We start from the raw sequence: 21,432 nt of genomic DNA, 5'->3' as shown, positions 1-21,432 counted from the left end.
AACCTTAGACTCACTTCTCTCTTCCTTATCTCCTTTCTGATCAGGCAGTCATCCAGGCTGCTGATTACACTTCCTTAATTTCTACTGAATTGGCTCCCTTTTATCTATCACTGTCTACCTTCATAGCCAGGTCATCTCTCACCTGCATTCCTAGAAATATGAATTATTTTCTTTTTGCTGGTCCTGTCATTCTTACTGACATGCTCTCCACAATCCCCATGTGAGAAATCTATCTTCTAAGAAGCTGACAGTGATCTTTTATAAAATGCCAGTCTAATCTCACTTCTCTGTGCTCACAGTAGAACACAGCCCCTGTACGCTTGGGCAGCCTCACCTTTTGGCATCTCAAGAGCAAGCCCATGGTCTCTTCATTAGTTGTTTCTCCACTTGTTATTTATTCCCTTTACTTGGAAAGCTTTCCTCCTTTTTATCTCACAAACTCATTCCTACCCATCCTTTTTTTAAAATTTTTTTTTAATTTTTAATTTTTTTTTTGCATTTTTCTGAAGCTGGAAACAGGGAGAGACAGTCAGACAGACTCCCGCATGCGCTCGACCGGGATCCACCCGGCACGCCCACCATGGGGGGATGCTCTGCCCACCAGGGGGCGATGCTCTGCCCATCCTGGGCGTTACCATGTTGCTACCAGAGCCACTCTAGCGCCTGGGGCAGAGGCCAAGGAGCCATCCCCAGCGCCCGGGCCATCTTTGCTCCAATGGAGCCTTGGCTGCGGGAGGGGAAGAGAGAGACAGAGAGGAAGGCGCGGCGGAGGGGTGGAGAAGCAAATGGGCGCTTCTCCTGTGTGCCCTGGCCGGGAATCGAACCCGGGTCCTTCGCACGCTAGGCCGACGCTCTACCGCTGAGCCAACTGGCCAGGGCCTCCTACCCATCCTTTACAGTTAAGTATGTAAGTAACCCCATCTCTGGAAAGCCTTCTTTCTCTAAACCCCATCCCCTTAGTCTGGGTAAGAAACCTCTTCTGAAAGCCCTCAGACCACCCTGAGCCTGCCAGGGATCTCAGCACAGACACAGTTCTTCCCTCCCTCCCTCCCTCCCTTCCTTCCTTCCTTCCTTGTTTCTTATTGTTTACTGATTGTCTACTGCAATCTACTGAGCTCCCATAAGTGAGAGCCGAATTCTTTCTTCAGGAGTTTCTGCTTTGACAAGAAGGTGTTCAGTAATTTCTTGTTGGATAGAAGTTCTTTGGAGAAACAAAGTCTAGGACTGGGGTTCAAATGTGCAGCTCCACATGTGAAAAATACGGATTATAAATCACTTCTTCGAAGAACTGTATTGATTTATACTGTCATTATTATCAATGCTACTGTATCAGTTGAACCATGTGTTTTCAACAGCAATTTGAATCAGAACTATTTTTTGGTGCCAGAATATTGGTATTTCTACTATATGAGTATTCCATCATTTGAAGCAATGTAGTCCATTAGGACTTTCTGCGATGATAGGAATATTCTGTATCGACACTGTCCAATATGTTGACCATTAGCTGCCTGTGATACTGACTGAGCACTGGAAATGTGACTAGTGTGATTAAGAAACTGAATTTTTCATTTTCTTTAATTTTAGTTAACATAAATTTTAATATATTAATTATTCACATATGGCAAGTGATTATCATATTGCTTAGCATAGCTCTAGAGAGAAAAAAAGGAATAATTGGGCAGATATAATTGCCACATTCAGGATGCCTTTCTTTCTTTTTAAATACTGGTGGTATAAGCTTATCACTAAGGTGTGACCAGTTCACCAATGCTGTCATTGTTATTATGAGTCAGCACCACCTAATTTGGGAAACATTTTTTAAATGATGCTGACATCAGGAGAGTACACCTTACATCAGGAATACAACATAACCTTCTGAGTCTGGAGACCAGAAGACAACTGGGAAATGTTACTTCAGTGTTTTTATTCACAGGCATGCACTTAACTACTCCGAAGGAGGCCAGGGGCCTGACACTTTCAGAGAGGCATCTGTTGGACTTGTTTTTCCATGTCAACTGCCAAACTTGTTTTGATTAGGCAGAAAGTGAAGCAACTTTTCGGGGAGAGAGCCCAACATCTGTATCCTATCAGACCTTTTACCTTCTGCTTGTGAACCTGGGCCGAGTTTTGCTTTTCAATTTATAAACTCGTGGGATGTACTTTTTTCTCTTAAAACGTGGTTTCCTGGATTTCAAATCCAAAGTTATAGTTTTAATCAGTGTACCTGTTTGATTTCCAAAAAATTTGCTCGCCCTTAAAGTAAGGAAGCTTTTATTTATCTTGCACAATTCTTTGTACGTAGAGTTCTCTAATATGAATAAATATACTGAATTGAAATAGATGAATCGTGCCATTAAGTATTTGTGACCTACTGGTAGCTTTTAAGAGTTGATGATGGGAGGGAAGTTTCAGTCTCTTTATTGGAATTGTTGGAAATGTGTCAAAGAGGTAACCTGGAGTATATTTCCTCAAAAGTAATATTTTATTACTTGACACCAACATTTTATACCCTTGGAATTCGGGTAATCAGTTGTTGAGCCAAGAAATGTGGGGCATAATGAATGCCGCGTATGTGCTGGCTGGCGGGGCTGGCCTCTAAGCTGGACAGAAAACTAGAGTTTCCTGAGTTCCTCGTTTCGAATGAGAACTGAAGAGGCTCCGCAAACCTCTCCAAATAATGTTCCTACAGGATGCACACGCAACCCCAAGCACCCGCAGACTAGCAGGCCACCCCCAGGTCACCGCGCTCTCACAACTTGCTGCGCTTCCCGGGGCGCGCGCGCGCTGGAAGCCGGACCTGCTGGCCCCAGCGCGCGCCATGGAGCGAACCATCGGGCCAGCCGGGGGAGAGTGCTGGTGCGACCGTGGGAGCGGCGGGACGCTAGGGCCACAGGGTCCCCTTCCGCCGCTGCCATCGCCCGCCCCTAGCCGGGAGTCGCGCGTGACGTGGCCTGCCGCTGGGACTCCGGGGGCGCGGCGCCGGTGAGCTTTCCCTCCAGCCGTGCGGGAGTGGTAGCGGCCCATTTGAGAGTTTCCCGGGCCCCGCGGCCAGCACGAAAGCGCTGCGCTCAAGCTGGAGGCGGACCTACGCCGCCGCGGGAGGAGGGACAAAGGGGTGGGTCCCCGCGGGCCGGCACCCTAGCAGCAAGTCCCGGGACTGACCCGCAGTGCGAAGAAGCAGGAGGAGAGGGGCCCACGCGGGACCCGCGCCCGAGATGCTGGTGAGAGGAGATCGCGGGTTTCTACCCCGGCGGGAGCTGTCAAGTTGGCACCATGTAAGTGCCCTCTTGCGTTCATTGGTTGGGAGAGTGGTCGCCAAGTGTGAGCCTGGGAGCGCATGGTGGGCTTCCCTGATGTGCTGTAGGTAGCTGGGACTCTCCTACCCGGAGGAGGGGCTGAGGGTAGGGGGTAGGCTGGCGGCCTCCAAGGCTCCTGGATTCTTTTTCCCCCCTTTTTTCTCCCTTTCAGTCACTTGGGTTTCAGATTAAGTCACGAATAGAGAAGTAGGGGAAACTGTCTCGGTCTCTGTCCTGGATCCCTGCTCCCTTGGAGGCATCTCTTGAGCCTGTCATATCACCTGCTGTGTGTGCCTTTGTGTTTTCCTTAATCTGTTTCAAACCATACTCTAGTTGATCAAAGTTACAGGCATATGTGCTTGAGACAAACTGACAACTCTTTAGAAACTAGGATCTTCATTTTCCCTTTAATCAGAGGCCTCTGCAATATAAGTAAACGTTTTCAGTGGGGAATGGAGATGGAGTTTTAGAAGAAACCGCAAAAAAGGGAGTGATGAATGCTTTCTACTCTGGCATTATCTTACCTGTCATTAGTTCCTTTTCTGTCTTCATTTGTCAGGTTTCCACTCTTAAACAGTAGTTTATTTTAAGTTATAAATAATCAGAGTTTTGACTACAGGGTTTGAACATTCTCGAGGTGTGGACAAACTTGAGAGTGAATACTCCAGAGCTTAGTAATGGAATACAGCCTCCCACCTCTATTTTAGCTTCAGTTCTAAGGCGGCGCTGCTTCCCTGGCAGCTGTCTGCCCTGAGTAATGGCTGTGGTTTCCCTGCAGTTCCCAGCAGAGACTCTTCCCTTCATAGAAACTGCCCTGCCATTATGCACTCCCTGCCCCTCCGCCCCGGGAATCCTAGCAGAGGGGAGAGAGGCCCTGTTCTTCAGGTCTGTGCTGGGTACATTGACAGTCACTTGAGTAGAACAGGTCCGTCTTTGTCAGGATCACTCCTGGGAGAGACGGTTGGTGAGTAACATCTACACACACACCTGGGAAGGAAATGTTTTAAGTTAGAAGTTATAGGAGTGATTGCATTTGTAGCAAAGTGCCATTCAATATCCAACCTAAGAGAATGAAATTTGATTATTTAGTACATTTTGATGAACAACTTTAATTCAGTGTGGGGGACACAAAAGTTACTTGGGTTTCAGATGAGAGAGGGTGGCACAATCTTGTTGGGAGAAACGTGCAAATAATGAAGTCTGATGAGTTCTAGTTAAAAATATGGCCAATATGCTGTGGCGTTCCCTCTTTGGAAAGTTGAGGGATGGGTGCTTTACTAAGGCAGCAGTGACTTTTGAAGTGTTTGAGTTTTTTCAAAGCAGCTGCCAGAAATTGATGAAGGGGAATTTTCTTCCCTGAAATACTGCCTGCAACATTTTTTTCAGGACCTGACAGCTGATAAGTTAATGAGCACCTACTGTGCTCATCACCATGAGGAGTTACTGGCTCAGGTTTATTGGCTGAGTCGCACTCAACTTTTGCCTTGAGGAGTCTGCTAGACCTGAAAATTGAGGCCTGTGTTTTAGACTCTGCCACTTGCCCTGTTGGGATAGCTATGACTGAGAGAGAGAGAGAGAGAGAGAGAGAGAGAGCTGTACAGGTGTCCTGTGCATGCTCCCTGCAGGGATTCTTGCTGGGAAGGGAGGGTGGCATTTGAATAGATATCTTACAGTGTAAGCCGGTAAAATAAATGGGACTAATAATGCATCTACCTCACAGGGCTGAGTGAGGACTGAATGGAATAATGTAGTGGGTGCTAAGCAAATGGTATCTAGTAATACGAACCAAAAAGAGTGTTGAAACTCTGTAAGCGTTAGGTCCTGGGCTGATAAGGTACGTGGGGTCCTGAAGCAGAGATGGGAGGTGCCAGGTAGGCAGGTCTCCAGGGAAGGAGAAAGTTGCTCACAGTTTCTTAAAAGGCTTTGAATGCCAGGGAGAGAATTTTAAGGGAAAAAAAAGTCAGAAATCCCTGTTGGGTTAAATGACTTGACTTTTTCTACACAGAAGTGAACCAGTTTTCTAATAAGCACTCGACCGCACCCCCTACATGGCGACTATTACTATTTTTGAGGCACTCATATGCTTAAGACCAATGAATTTTTCATCACCCCCTGGGGAATTCCATTTGCTAGGACTTCTGCCTACATTTGTTTAACTTTTGATCTAGTTTTTTGTACATTGACAAAAGGTCGCAGGCTAGCCATTTATCTTCGGTAGAAGTGCCTGGGAATGCAAAGGAGATGATAAAATTCCTACGGTGACTTTTGAGTTTGCAAGGTTTTCTTTTCAGGAGACAGATACATTCTTGAAACTAGGCCCTGGCTACTTCAGTCCTGTGTACTGTAGTTTAAAAAGTCCTGCAGATTGGGTTTGGGAGTGGTGTGAGATGTGGGAGTGCCTGGGGCGGGGTGAAGAGGTAGGAAGGGTTAGTAATCACTGTTGAAACTTCAACATACTTCCACCAAGAATGTGAGCCATCAGGGATTATTTTTTTTTTTTTGGGGGGGGGTCTAATCCCTAAAACAAATCCCAGTAAGGAGTTGTAGCTCCAGATTAATTTATCTAGATTGAGAGCTGACTTCCTATAAAATGCCTCATTGATTAATTAGACCCTAAGCAGTCATCAGGGGGCCAAAAATTGCTGGTCAGAATGGCCTTGGGCCAGCCAGCCAGCATTAAGAAGCATTGTCCCTGGAAAATTCAGTGGGTGGGGCAGAATGGATATCTCAAGTGTTTTACTGAGTGAATTTCTTGATCCAAAATCCACGTATGGGTCAGAAACAGACTCTGTGGTCAAATTTAACACCTGTTTTTGGGTTAAAACCGTCAGTGTTTATGTGAACCCTTTTAAGGTTAAAAAATAAATCTTCCCTAAAGCTACTTAGGAGCTACTTCACCCCCCATAAGAATTTTTATGATAGCCTTTTGTTAGTAGACACCTATATAACCAGCAAATTGATGGGAGGCTGAGGTAGTATTCCCATTCAATGTTTTTTTAAAGACCATGGATCAGCAGTGGAGAAAGGTCATCAGGCATTCAGTGCTGACATCCAGTATTGATGAGAGCTCGTTCCAGTTTGGAAGGTTACCCAGGAAAGCAGTGAGGAGCCTGTACTCCGCCTCCAGGAGAGGCAGAGTTCCGAGTTGGACAGTGTCTGGTCCCACTTCTCTTCAAGTGATCAGGAAGTGCACTTCTCAGAATAGAACTTGGTGACTGACTGCTGGAGCCCCAGCAGGCTAGCAATGACCTTCCCGTGAAGGTGCCGATTTCATTTTGGTTTCTAAACGACTCGTGTCTCCATCGTCCACCTGGCTGGCCATTGCAGCCAAAGCTTCATCAGCTATTATAACCTATGAGCTCAGAAGAGAGACTAAGGACTGACCTACTGAAAAAATACCTTAGAGTTTGATTAAGTATTTTCTCAGCCTCTTTTGCATCCCCCAAACAGTGTTTTCCAAAGTGTGCATATAGGCAGACTTACCAGTGGTACGGGGAGGGACATAGCCTATATTTCAGTGGTCCCCAACCTTTTTTGGGCCACGGACCGGTTTAATGTCAGAAAATATTTTCACGGAGAGGCCTTTAGGGTGGGACGGATAAATGTATCACGTGATTGAGACAAGCGTCAACAGTGAGTCTTAGACGGATGTAACAGGGAATCTGGTCATTAAAAAAAAAATAAAACATCGTTCAGACTTAAATATAAATAAAACGGAAATAATGTAAGTTATTTATTCTTTCTCTGCAGACCGGTACCAAATGGCCGACGGACCAGTACCGGTCCACGGCCTGGGGATTGGGGACCACTGCTATATTTCAATTAGTGGGCATGAATATTGTACTTTAAGAATAAAAAACATAAAGCCAGCCACCTAACTCATTTATTTCATTGATAGATTACTTAGAGTGAAGCAAAAATAAATATTAAGTAAAACAGTTAAATTTAAGGAAAAAGTAAATTATCAGGAAAAGTAGGATGAGAGAGTAAGTCTAAAATCGTGAAGATAGTCCTTCAAATCTGAAATTTAGAAAACACTGCCTTAAACATGAGTGTGACGTTTAGTTTGGAGAGCTAAATATACCTCAACCTCACTTTCAGGAAAGTTGGGCTCAGAAAAGCCAGGAAAATTGAATTTGACGGACTTTATGTCTTAACATGTGCATCTTCCTCTTGTTCACTGAGCTCTTTTATTCTTATTGCAGACTTTGTGAAGCTATTTAATGTCTTGCCTAATTTTCAATCCTTTTTCTGCTTCCTGAAAGCCATTGTGCAGTTTTTAAGGTTTGTGAGTATGACATTGATAGGATAGAATGAAAAGGGCACTACTAAATGATGTCGTTCTGTTATCAAGTGCGTCTCGCGTGCCACGTGTTGGTGGCGCTCTAGAATGGAGAGCCTCAAACAGCCTCAAGTATAAATGTATTTAACTTAAAAAGTATAGCTACATTGGTATGTAAAGTGGTCTTTCACAAGGATTGCCATAGGAATTAGAAGTCTTGAGATAGAACAAAAGCAACCCTGCCTTAACCTGGAAAAATGAGTGATGTGAAGTTCACCTAGGACCTAGGTAAGTAGAACTAGACTAGAAAGTACTTCGTTTCGGTCGCCAAAATCCCTGAGTGTGTTTGTTCACACACACCATTTCTGAGAAATCCTCAGCCTTCAATTAGTAACTTGTACTTTAGTCATTTTAACTCAGTACAGATATTTGTTTAGTGCCTCTGCCAGATGGTTAAAGTTAAATCAGGTTTTTAACTTTAAAAACATAATGAAAACTTTCCTTGATCACTTAGACACCATTGTAAGTTGCAGACCATAGCAAGATGCTTTTGTGTAATAATATTTAACTTTGAAAATAATATTTACCCTAATTATAATGTTCACGGTTATAGTTTATATTTGTTTCCCCCCAACACTGTGTGTGTGTGTGTGTGTGTGTGTGTGTGTGTGCGCACACGTGTGTGCTTGTGAAGATTTAGGTTTCCAGGAATGGTACTTGTGGAGAAAGCATGCTCTTGGGAGATCCTTATGAGTAAAAGGTGTTTCTGTGTTTTAGGAAGCTAGATAGAGCAAACAATTTCCGATTACACTATTAATCATGGCAAAGATTTCATACCACATCCTTAAACACAAATGTTAACCAAACTTTCCCTATATGCATATGTAAACATGGATTTAGGATTAATTAATATGGTAATTATTATTTCTTTTGTGGACTTTAGTCATCCATTTGAAATATAAATGTGTTTGCAAGAAAGGGTGACATCATCTTTCGAAACTTTAATTATCGTGTGCCTCATCTGATAGATACCTTATATAAGTAAGCATGGGACTAAATATATACTGTAGTTGTATATTTATAGTTAGTGACAATATCATTAGTCATAAGTCAGAGGTGTTTGAGGGAACAGGTATAATACGTTGTGGGAGAGAATTGTTGGGATAGTTGGCAGGTAACAGTTATTAAGCTGTAATGAATAATTAATGAATAAAGGCCAGTTTTATCTTTGCCATTGTAATAAAGAAAGCTTTGATAGAGAGGAGAGAGCACAGCAGGTCCTTTAGATTTTTGTCCCTTGAATTGAAGGTGGACAGTAGACATGATGCTTTCCAGTCATCATTAGGAATTAATGAACTCTTCTAAGGACATGTCATGTCTAGGACTTCTGTCCTCAGGAGGAGAGAGAGTTCTGAATGTAGCTATGTGTTTTCATTTGTTGGGAGCCATTTGTTATCACAGTCTGAAAGGAAGTGTTCCCGGTTCTAGGTTGTGGGGTGTCTTGTATGCCTTTACAGAGCAAGGCGCCCTGGTGAATGGGACCTGATGGTGGGGAGCAGGGGGAACGTGTGCTGTGAGAAGCCAGCAGCCTGTTCCCGATTCTGGGAAGACTGTTGCCAAATATATCTGGTAAAGCAGAATGAACTTATTTGAGGGAATTAATTTAGCAAAACTAACCAGTTTGAAAAGAACGGTCCTTTAGAAGGAACTTCCTGATGAGCTCATGGTTAGAAGCTCTTCCTCCCTTACCTAACTTCTTCACTCAGGCTGAATCAGCTGAGTGAAGAAGCCTGTGATTGGTCAGTGAGCACATGCTAGTATTTATTACAGCCCTTATCACAGCCAGTCACTTCCAGTCACTTCCCGTTAGCCGGAACCCCTCCCTGGTCTGAGTCATCCTGGTAACCCCAGAAACCAGGGCACCAAGCACATTACTAACTACCACATTGACCTGACTCGATTTGGGAAAGGCTTGTTGCATTAACTAATAAAAATTGAAGATGCATTGAGAATGTAGAAAAGTGAATTCCTGACATTTCTACAGTGAGTAGATGATAGTGTGTCAGGAAAAAAAGTGTAGAATTACATAGACCATTTCTGTAGTGGCATATCAGCTCCACCGCTCATGAGCTGGGCACGTAACTCTAGTTCTCAGTTTCCTTATAGGAAAATTAGTTGTTATAGCTGATGGTCTCTGAATTTTTCTCTGGTGTTTTAAGTTTCTGAGGGCTCTAAATGTTTGGGTGTGAAGGCTAGAGAATATTCTAAATAATTTCTATTGATTCTTGTCATCATAAAGTGCTTCCGTGCTCCTTGAACAACTTTTATGTTTTCTTATTTTTTTTTTTTAAAAAGAGATCCAGCCCTGGCCAGATACCTCAGTTGGTGAGAGCATCAACCTGAAGCACAGAAGTTGCTCGTTTGATCCCCGGTCAGGGCACATACAGGAGGAGATCAATGTTCCTGTCTCTTTCTCTTTCCCTTCCTCTCTCGAGTCAATAAGTTAAAAATTTAAAAAGAGATCCAGTGGATTCTCTGAAAGGCATTTGTCTTAAAGACAGACTAAGAACCCGAGTGGCAATAGCTGTTTAGCTCACGAAGTGATGGCAAGATCTATTATTCAGTTGCTGCTTAAATAATGTACCAGCACAGTGCAAGCTGGGCTCTCCTCCTTGCTCTCTGCAGCCCATGCCAGCAACCAAAACCATCTTGCTGAGCCTCATGAGAGCCACTTTCTCCTTTCTCTTCCTCCCCGCTTCCCGGTAAAAGCTGCGTACTGGGAGACTCCAACACTCAACTCTCTTCCCATGGACTTCTCCCAGGGACCGCGTTGCTCTTGCATAAGCAGGGAAGATAAGACAGGCCTGCAGCCAGAAGCCCTTTCGGAAGTGTTCTTCACAAATGTGCAGTCCCCGGGTCATGAAACTAATTTAGTTTCTGTAAATTTGTTCTTAAGTTGAATTTATATATGTTTGAACAGCTACATTTGCCTATTAAATGCAACATAGACAGATGTTTGTCTTAACATAGTATTTATTTTTACCTTTCTGTGCATATAAATACTTAAATATTTTCAAACCTACCTGTGGACTGACTGCCTGGATTGTCAAATTGCTCACTGTCACCTGAGTTGCAGCATCTCTTCAGGCGCATCTGGGTTTTTCAGCCTAACTCCCCGGCCCAGCACTTCGCCTACCTTGGGCTGGTCTGTTTAGTGTCTGGGTGAGTTTTAAGAGGGGAGAGAGATTTGTGGCATCTTAGACACCCATTGAAATTGTCCAGAAATGGAACTGGAAACATTTGTGCTTTTCCTTCTGGTGTTATTGTTAGAGTCTAAAAAACAGGCAAGTGGCGACACATGGAAACGAAGAGGCTGAGTTCATTCTGATTATGAGTGGCCTTCTTTCTAGCAGAACCTAAATTCGAATTTTAGTTAAAGGTCTGGGAGAAGTACTTAGTCTGCTGATACTGCTTAAGCACGCAGTTTGCAGATGTCTTACTCAAAAGTCAGGAAGAGGCAGAGAGAGGTTGACTCAATTTACTGAAGAACCGAGGTTAAAAAAGAAAAATTAGTCTCACACTGAGAAAAATTTTCCCGTGGAAAGAGTGATATATCCAGAGTCTGTCCTCCGAAGCCTGCCTGCTTACTCATCCTGAAGCTCTTTCTATATGTACTATTATTTTTATGGCGTTTCCTTGATATATAATTTTCATAGAGTTAAATGCACAACTCTCAAGTGCAGAGCTTGGTAATTTATTTTTATTGTGGTAAAAAGAAACGTTAACATAAAATCAACCATTTTAAAGTCTACAATTCAGTGGCATTTGATACATTTATAATGTGGTGCAACCAGTACCACTATCTAGTTCCAGAGCTGGGTGACATGAATGCATTCACCTGTGTGATTACCGCCTGGATCAAAAAATAGGACTTTCCATTACTCTAGAAGGTTCTCTCTTGCCACTTTTCCGACTGTTACCACCCCACCCACAAAGGAACCTCTCTTTTGACTGCTTTTACCAGGTAATAGTTTTGCTTGACCTTCAGAAGATCCAGGTGAAATCACGATTTTGTGTCTGGCTTCTTTTGCTCAACATGACCTTTCTGAGATTCATGTTGTTATGTCAGTCATAGTTCTTTTTTTATTGCTGAGTAGTATTCCACTGGTACAAATTTATCATACTTTGTTTAGCCATTCTTTTGTTGAGAGATACTTGGGTTATTGTCAGGTTTTTGTTTGTGTTTTAAATCTGGAGCCAGGACCTTCAGAACACCCTTCTGCCTCCTCAGCCTTTGCAGCTCAAGGCCGCTGATTTGGTAGGGGGCTTGGAGAGAGCTGGAAAGCTCAAAGACACCTCCTGGGGTTGCAGTGGTGAACTAAAAGGCAGTGATAATAATTGATGAGTATCATCATTGTTACTGAAGCCCATGAGAAGACCACAATGCCTCTGTAGTCATAAGACGGCTTTCCCTTGCAGTGGTCGGCAAACTCATTAGTCAACAGAGCCAAACATCAAGAGTACAACAATTGAAATTTCTTTTGAGAGCCAAATTTTTTAAACTTAAACTATATAGGTAGGTACATTCCTTATCGAGATAGCGCCCACACGTGATATTTTGTGTAAGAGTCACACTTAAGGGGCCAAAGAGCCGCATGTGGCTCATGAGCCGCAGTTTGCCAACCTAGGTTAAAGCATGTTCAGGATCAGCCCTTTAACTTGATGATTGCCTGCTGGAGTATGGATGCCCTAGAAGCCCTACCTGTCACATCAGGCACTGTTACTCAGTTTCTTCATCTACTACTTTGCGATTCCAGAGACTTTTCTTTATGATTCTGCTTGGGAAATTATAACTTACCAGCCTACAAATGAATGCAGAAACTTAAAGGTGACTTAATGCTGAAATGTGCTGCTTTGATGTATAATTTTATGAAACTTAATGAGGTTTTTTTTTTTAAGTCTTTCTGATTTCCTAGGTTTTTTTGTTTTTTGTCTTTTGCATTTTTTCGAAGCTGGAAATGGGGAGGCAGACAGACAGACTCCCGCATGCGCCCGACCCGGATCCACCCGGCACGCCCACCAAGGGGCGATGCTCTGCCCCTCTGGGGCGTTGCTCTGTTGCATCCAGAGCCATTCCAGCGCCTGAGGCAGAGGCCATGGAGCCATCCTCAGCGCCCAGGCCATCTTTGCTCCAATGGAGCCTTGGCTGTGGGAGGGGAAGAGAGAGACAGAGAGGAAGGAGAGGGGGAGGGGTGGAGAAGCAGATGGGCGCTTCACCTGTGTGCCCTGGCCAGGAATCGAACCTGGGACTCCTGCACGCCAGGCTGACGCTCTACCACTGAGCCAACCGGCCAGGGTCTGATTTCCTAGTGTTTTTTTTTTTTTTTTTTTAAAGATTTTATTTATTCATTATGGGGTGGGGGGAACAGGAAGCATCAACTCCCATATGTGCCTTGACCAGGCAAGCCCAGGGTTTTGAACCGGCAACCTTAGCGTTTCTAGGTTGACGCTTTATCCACTGCGCCACCACAGGTCAGGCCTTCTAGTTTTTAATAAAGAAAAAAGTTGATATATAAATCTGGTTTATAGATAGGCCACAGAGGAGATTCCCTTTTTCTCCCTGTCTTTATCTTTTGACAAATGAAATGGAAAGAGATTAGATCTTTATCCTATTTTGTGCTTCAGCTCTTCTGCTGATAGCAGGCTTTGGTCTACCAAAACATTTGGCAATAGTGGCTGTTCAATTCTAGCCTTTATTATGAAATATGAGCTGTAACATATTGCGCTTGAGACATTTAAAAATCTTGAGTCAATTTTGGCAAAATTCTCCCTCTAATGATGGCACCCGTGAACTGAGTTTTTCTTACTTTATAATGTCTGTGAATCGTCTCTCTCATTCAAAGAATTTTTCTTATGAGTCTGACCAATTTTACTCTTTTAGAGACCCTTCTGTTATTGCTTTGAGGAGGTGGTTAGCTAGAAACAGACTGACCAAGTGATTCATTGATTATTGTTTTATTTTAGCCTTATATCTATAGTGTTATTTCTGAGGGCTCCTCGCAGAGAAATTTAAAGCAAATATTTCAGGGTCCGAGATAAGCATGTATCAGTAACTTTATTTTAGCCACTGGCTCAGCAGCTAGAGCGAGCTGGCTTTTTTTGCAAAGCTTTCTTAAATTCAAATGTGCTCGAACTATATTGACAGAGTCCCCCGTTTTATCTCTTCTTCGCCAGACTTACCCTGTCGGCCAGGGCTAACAATGGATGTCCAAACAGTTTACAGTGGCTAATACAATGGACAAAGGGCTGCACTGTTTGGAGAGTGGAAAGTAGAGGCGAAGGGGAGCTTCTCAAGGGCATTGACCTAATTTACTCCTTTGACAAAAATGATTGGTTTTCAATACATATGTTCGATCTTTCAGTATTTCAGCTGGAGGTGTCACAGCCTGAAGAAGGGAACTGGGGTGCTTGCTGCCTTGTGTGTTTTTGTGAAGTACAGCCTTTATTTCTAGTTGGCACTATCCTTTAATTGTTTTGTTTTTTCTAAGCCTTAAGTCAAGTCCTGGTGTGACCTAATATTCCACAGAAGTAAGGGAATGAAGAAAGGCAGCAGGAATCGCACTATCACCCTCCTCAGTCCCGGAAACCTCCTTAGTCAACCACTTTTTAAAGATAAAATTCTCTGTGGGCCTTTCCTCTATGAAATGTGGGGGGCCGGAACTGGGTTAAAAATAAAATTTAGTTTAGGCATTGCTAAATTTCTAAGTATCAGGTTTGTGACTTACTTTGTCCAGAAGACAGATTGGCGGCACTTCTGCTATTTATGACCCCAGAATATTTGCAGTCCGCATGTGCCTCCTTGAAGACTATCTCTGGCCTATTAATAGAAGAGGAGCAAAGGCGAGTACACATGGCACTGTTGGGAAAAGAGCTCACTGGGCTTTAGTAGTAAGCTCCACGTAACAATTGCATTGTTGTTTTAAGTTGTCTTTGAGTGTGATTGGATGATTAAATATAAGTGTTGACCTGATTGGATTCTATCCCAGCAATGAACTGTCCTGAAAAAAGCAGCAGTGACATACCATTCCAGATAGTCACCAGACTTGTTCTTTTAGCTTTATATTTGGGCTAATGATTTATGCAGTGAAGTGTCGTAAAAACTGGGGCGTTGACATATCTCTTAGTCCCTTTTATTTGTTCCAACTTGGGGATGCTGAATCTCTTTGTGTCGTCTGCTGCATGGGTAGTCCATTATCTTTATGAGATGCAACATCAGCTTTTTGATTGGGATGAATTTCATCAAAACGATGCTTGAGAAACATCGAACCACAAAAAATGTCCGCAGTTAGACATAGACTGCAGTGTATGTGTGTGTCCTTTCAGAAGAGCAGTGTTCAGTGGGGCCAGGATTCTACCTGCTGTGGGGAGGGGGCTCTGTTTAATGTTGGGGGCTTGATTGTGAGTTCTTGAGGGCAGGTCTGACTCTGCATTCTTAGGCCAGGCATAGAAATAGTTAGTCAGTAAAGGAAGGCGAAGGGCAGAGCAAGGAGAGGTGAGTCCCGAGGACTGCAGTGGTCAGCATGGGGGTATGTCCTCTCCCCTTTTTTCCTCAGTTCCCTACTTCCCCCTTGAAAGCACTTTGCAGGTGGCTTGGAGACTGTTGGAACCCGAACTACTTTGTATTCTTGGACTGACAAATCTAAAATATGCCTTTCTGGAGCTTGTAAAACAGTTCTGCCCCGTGTCCTTGTTTTTTATAAATATATGGGTGTGTCAGGGGCAGGCTCCCTCTCGCCGAGTTCCCAAGTATTCAGCAGACTCCTGTTGTTTGGATAAAATGCCTACTCAGGAGGGAGCCCAGGACACTGTCAGATGCAGTTGGTTTTGCTCTGTGCCCTAAGACTTCTCTGCACTTTTCTCTAGTGAAGCGAGGGGAGGAAGCGCGTGGATGATGTAGCGTTAGAACCTCTGTCAGATCTCACCGAGCACTGCCAACTCAGTTGGGGGTAGGTGTTAAAATTTGATTTCATAAGGGAAGAAACTGAGGCTCAGGACTGTTAAGTAATTTGCCTGGTGTCACACAGCTTGTGTGACAGGGAGGAAATTTGAGCCATGGTCCATTTGACTCATTTGAAACCTGCAGGTTCTTTTCACCGTGCCAGTCTCTGCTCTTCAGAATCAGATGGGCAAAGAAATGGGGGAGAAGCTCAAGGCCCTGTGTTGATTGTTAGGAGTTTAAACATTATCATTGAAAGTGTAAAGGACCACCATTCCCTGTCCCTGCCTGGGAATCAGGAGTGACAGTAATACTTACATGTCATTAAGAGGTGTTTTCCATCTTCAGAGACCTGTGTGTGTCCACTACTGTGTGAGGCCCCAAAGACCCTAGGATGAGTGAGACACAGCCTTATGGGCAAGCAGAGTATATAGACAACTGTTAAAATCACAGCTTTATTATAGAAAGATTAAGGATATGTCTTGTCAAGTGAAAGTCTACTCTTTTCAAGTCCACAGACCCCAGTTAAACATGACTAAGTCATTCCATCAACCGTCCCCCCAAAAAGCGATTGTCAAGAAAAACTTGTATGGCTGCAAAGCACATGGGATGTGGGATTAGAAAGAACATCTTAGATATGCTGTGTTTGGGAATTTGCCTGTTAGAGGTCAGAATTTCATCACAAGTTTCCTGAGAGTCAAAGGACATCTTTGAAAATATCAAAAAGCTCCAAGAGGCTTAGGAAAATCTGAAGCCAGACCTTGATCTCGGGCCAGCTCCCCTCTCTGAATGTGATTGGGAGTTGTGAACAAGTTCAGATTTTAGCTCAGGTAAAATATAACCAGGGAAGTTCCACTGCTACTAAAACCAAGTGTGGTTCACTTTGAATTGACCTAATTTTTGGATTAGGTATGCATTAAGAACTTACCCATTATTAATTTTAAAAGGAAAAAAAGTAAACAGACAGACTTAGCAGGGTTATTCCAAAACAGTGATTGGATGCTAAGGACAGCTCTGAGGCTTGTAGAGGAGTGAAGTGCAAACTGAGGAAGAAAGCAGAAATCAAAGTGTGCACCTTCTGGTACCAGTGTGAGCACCTTGCAGGTCAAGACCTGGTCACGAACAGACACCTGCACATTAGTCATCTATCACTAGATTTTGCGTAAGTTTAAACTAGGGCTTGGCAAACTGCAAACAGCTTCCTGTTTGTTTGTTTTTTATTTGTTTGCTTGCTTGCTTTTCTGCCCACTAGCTAAGAATTTTCTTACATTTTAGAATGGTTACATTTTACATGGTTATAGAAGGATCTATATAATGCTAAAATATATAAACTGTGTGGCCCTTGAAGACAATGCTTGCTGGCCATTGGTTCAGAACTCCCAGAGTTTCTCGCGTGTCCTTTTGCTATCATGGAGTAGCTGTGTCAGGATGCTGACTCGTGAAAGATTCTGGCTTCCTGAGGATGCTGTTTTCCCGAGGGCCCTCTGGGCTGTGGAAGAGCCAGAGAGAGAGGGAGTTGGAACTGAGTGTGGAAGGGCTAGTCTACTTCTGGTTTCAGTTCGACAGGTGACTGGTAAGCAGGGGCCGGTTGGGAAATTACGAGTATAGACCTCCTTGGGGTGAAGCAGAAACATCAGTACAAGAATATGTGGAGAAAGTATATTTCAAAGTGCATTTTGTTTTTAGGATTGAGAAACAGAAAGGTCATAAAACTGGAATGCCCTCGACCATAAAACATTTCTGTGCAGGTTTTGGATGTGCTTATTTCTCTGGATTCTGTGTTTGGAAGGGATGCTGTTTATTGTGTTTCTGTGTTATTGACTATTTCAATTCGAAACCATTCTGTCTTTGAAGCCAGAAAAAACTTCAAAGTTATAATAAACTGCCATCGTGGGTTCAAAGTCCTGAAGAAATGTAGCTCAGAAGAGGAATTAACGATGTTCCTCTAGCTTAAGGATTTTGGAAAGCTTCGGGGTGACTGGCACCCTAGCTCAATATGCATTAATAACCATTGTTCTCTGTACTGTTCCAAGCCCTTCTACATCCTAAAAACAAGCATCCTGGTGGGTGGGGATTGTGTTCCATGTCAATAGGGCTTTGTTTTCAAAGCCTGGTGCACAGTACATAATTAAATGTTGAATGACTGAATGCAATCTGTTTTTAAAATCTTTTATTAAACTTAAGTCACATTGCCTTTTTTTATTTTTAGAGTGGGGCTCATTTAATATCGGAAATACCTTTCATTTATGTGATACATTACTGTTTATAAAAACTTCCACATATAATTCTTGCTCCATTCTGTGAGATGCTTATTATTACCTGAGATGCTCAGAGAAGTTAGGGGTCATATAGCTGGTTAGTGACAAACTTGTGACTTGAGTTACTGACCACTTGAACAGGTGGAGGAGAAAGCTTCGTGTGTTGTGTTATCGCCTACTCCCCCCCCCCCCCCACCACCACCCCCGCCAACCCACAAGAGGAAGCAAAAGGCTTGACCTGAGTCTTCTTGGCAAATGCAGTAGAAGTCCTTACCTGATTTCCTTTCAAGTGGCAGGTTTTGGTTGTTGCTGTGGCTCTTCTTCAGATGGACACTCTTGATGGTGCAGTTTGTTTTCTTGGACCTTTGACTTATTCAGGAGTGTGCATCCATTTCTCAGAATGCCTGGTAAACATTTCTGCAATATGGCCCGATGCGGGTTTCTTGGCTGCCCTTAAATAACGTACTATGAAGGTGTCTTTGGAACCTGACTCAGAAATTATAGTTCTCTTTAGTCTTTCCTCACGGGGAAAGGGGATCTTGACTGATGCTTCAGCTCTTGGAGGGGCTCCAGTGCCAGATCTCCCTTCCTCCCTTCTCCCCAGCTCCTGTGTCCCCCCGGGGCAGTCCACCTAGGCTTACATTGCTTCCCTGCTTCTTAGTAGAATGAGGAATGGGGACTTATGTGGATAAAATTTATAAATCCACTTGTCCTACTTCAGACTTTTTACTTATTTTACTTGTGGTTGAGACCAAGAGCCTGAGACCCAGGCTTGCCTGTCTGTGTCCCTCTGTGCCCAGCTCAGTGGGCTGCACACCCTCCTTCCACAGAGTCAACTATCAAGGAAAGCCTTCCTGATCAGTTCCTCCTATTCTAGATCTTTCTGTGTTTTCCTTTTATAGCTCCCCCCCATTGTTGCTGGCTGGCTCTTTTGATTTATGACTGACCCTTATTAGCAGGTAGGCTTTTATGAAGGCAGGACCATATCACTATCCTCCAGGGCTCAGTACAAAACCTGGCACAAAAGAGGCACTTAATAAATATTGAATGAGCCAATGTATGAGCCTACTTTCTACGTGAAACTTTTAACTCCTATAACTTTTTCCTGGAAAATTCAGCTCTCCCATACCTATCATTAGGTCTCGTGATCAATAATTCGAAAGTGCTGTCTTCCACTTTCCAGATGGTTTAAATTTCTTTGATTATCCCACAGTGCTGAGGTAGGGTTGGAAACATTGTAGAGCGTTGATTGATTGTAATTTACTTTTGGGTTTTCATTTAATGTTAATGAATGACAGTTAAAATGATAATTTTTCCCTTTTAGTCATTGTCCTCACCCCTCCCCATAATTGCAAATTTACTTTGTGTCATTGAAAAGCTATAATGGTGGATTTTATTGTGACTATTAAAGTCCATTTCTAATTTCCTTTAAACTACATTTGAAATTTGAAGGGAGACAACAGCCACTCATTTTCTATTTCTGCATTATTGTGCCACCTAGTGGATTATGTCTGTTTACTGTGCAAGTGGCCTTTGCTGATTTCCTGATACAAATTCCACGAAAAGGAAATGCTGGGTTCCTTTTTATGCTCTAAGATTGCATACAGCTCGGTTGCAAGCATGGCCTCAGATGGGCAGAGCGTCAGACCTAGACGGGGTTTGCTGGTTGGATCCCGGTTGGGGTGCATGCGGGAGGCTATCTCTGCTTCTCTTACTTGGAAAAGAAGAAAAATAAATAAATAAAGATTGCATACAGTTTCTGCCTACAATTTATGTTACTAGGCAGAAATAAATTATTTGAGATGAGCTCAACATTGTTTAATTTAGAATTTAAAAAGAAGTTGCCTCACATCTGAAATTTCCCGTGTTACAGACAAAGGAAACAACGTGGAGTTAGTTGGGTGAGGGGTGTGTTTTACACATTATTTAATGGACAGTTTAACTTAGTTTATATAATAGTATAATAGTGGTAAACAAAATACTGGATCAAGAATGAGAGTTTTTTTCCCTAAGTTTGGAAACGAGGCTGTTTCAAACATCTGAACATTTTAAACAGTTTCTTTAAATTGTGTCATGAGGGATAAAAATAGGAGAAGCCTAACTATTTTCATGCAACTTGCATTAATTTCATTTACTCTGTTTTATTATTAAGACAAAGTCATTAGTAAGGCTTATTGATCTGCATTTTCATTATTTTAATAGCTTGGCTTGGGCTCCCGCATGTCCTCTGGGTTGGAGGTGGATGTAGGAAATTCTCACCTTTGCCCTTCCTGTCTCTGGTCCTTGCTGCCCCTCCTCTTTTTTTTTTTTTCTACAGAGACAGAGAGAGAGAGTCAGAGAGAGGGACAGATAAGGACAGACAGACAGGAATGGAGAGAGATGAGAAGCATCAATCATCAGTTTTTTGTTGCGACACCTTAGTCGTTCATTGATTGCTTTCTCATATGTGCCTTGACCCCGGGCCTTCAGCAGACCGAGTAACCCCTTGCTCGAGCCAGCGACCTTGGGTCTAAGCTGGTGAGCTTTTTTGCTGAAACCAAATGAGCTCATGCTCAAGCTGGCGACCTCGGGGTCTCGAATCTGGGTCCTCTGCATCCCAGTTCGACACTCTATCCACTGCGCCACCGCCCGGTCAGGCTGCTGCCCCCTCCTCTTAATGGAGTGTGTTCTGGTACCACCTGAGAGTTCTTTGTTTTCCCCCCTCAATTTTCATGAGATGCAGTGGACACTCTGCTAAATGTAGCATGCAAGAACACATTCAGTTATCAAATTTGTGATATTTTAAATATGTAACAAATACGCAGTTGAAACCATAAATTATACTCTTTAATCTTACCTATAGAGTGATGGTTTAATCTAAAATATTTGTCTCTTACTGAGAGTTGGTTAAATTAGTGTTTTGAAGTGTCATTTGCTAAATTTATCAACATGCTTACACAAAGAGTTCACAATCTTCCTCCGCTGCCAATCTTTTTTTTTCTTTTGGGAAAAAAGATTAAGAGATTACCAAAATGACACCTAAAGTATAGAAAAAATACTATTTCTATAAAAAAGTAGTATTTCTCTTTTTTTCCTCTCAAAATGACATTTGAGAAACATGGGTTTTGACTCATCTTGATATAGAACTGTATATTGCTAGACCTTTTAAAAGTTAATGGGTCACCATGTTTGTTTAATCCACAGATATTACAAATATGGGAGTGGGTGCCACATGCACAACAATGTTGGCCTTAACTAGTTAAAGTAGCAAAACATTGGAAACTGTTTTAAAAGGTTAGGGATGTGGTTAATAAGTTATATACGTAATGGGGCTGTTTACAATTTTAATTTAACTCAAATTAAGCTAAACCTTCAGTTCCTTAACTTGGTAGCCATCTCTCAAATGCTCGTGTGGCTAGCGGCTACCGAGTTGGGCCACGCAGCTACAGCACATTGTCATGATGGCACATGGCTCTGTTGGAAGGCAGTGCCAGACCAGTGCATCTCCAGTTTTAATGTGCACGGTAATCACATGCGGGCTCTGCAAAATCCATATTCTTACCAGCAGGTCCAAGGTGGGACTTGAAATTGTGTTATTCTAAACAGCTCCCAGTTGGGAAT

General features: G+C 42.9%; 1 protein-coding gene across 7 annotated transcripts in view; it reads left to right on the top strand.

Annotated features, from left to right (window-relative positions):
- Positions 1–21,432, top strand: part of TJP2 (tight junction protein 2) — a 135,045-nt gene that overhangs the window by 55,998 nt on the left and 57,615 nt on the right. Inside the window, exon 1 of one of the 7 annotated variants that reach the window (XM_066368027.1) lies at positions 3,123–3,275. The exons of the other annotated variants lie outside the window; for them this stretch is intronic. Within the exon in view, the coding sequence (XP_066224124.1) occupies positions 3,216–3,275 (60 nt within the window). The 5' untranslated portion in view covers positions 3,123–3,215. Of the gene's footprint in view, positions 1–3,122; positions 3,276–21,432 lie in introns of those variants that run through there. 7 annotated transcript variants of the gene reach the window in all.

The sequence above is a fragment of the Saccopteryx leptura genome, chromosome 2, assembly GCF_036850995.1.
Source record: "Saccopteryx leptura isolate mSacLep1 chromosome 2, mSacLep1_pri_phased_curated, whole genome shotgun sequence".
NCBI lineage: Eukaryota > Metazoa > Chordata > Mammalia > Chiroptera > Emballonuridae > Saccopteryx > Saccopteryx leptura.
The sequence above is the reverse complement of the archived record's forward strand: the minus strand, read 5'-3'. Positions and strand labels throughout refer to the sequence as shown.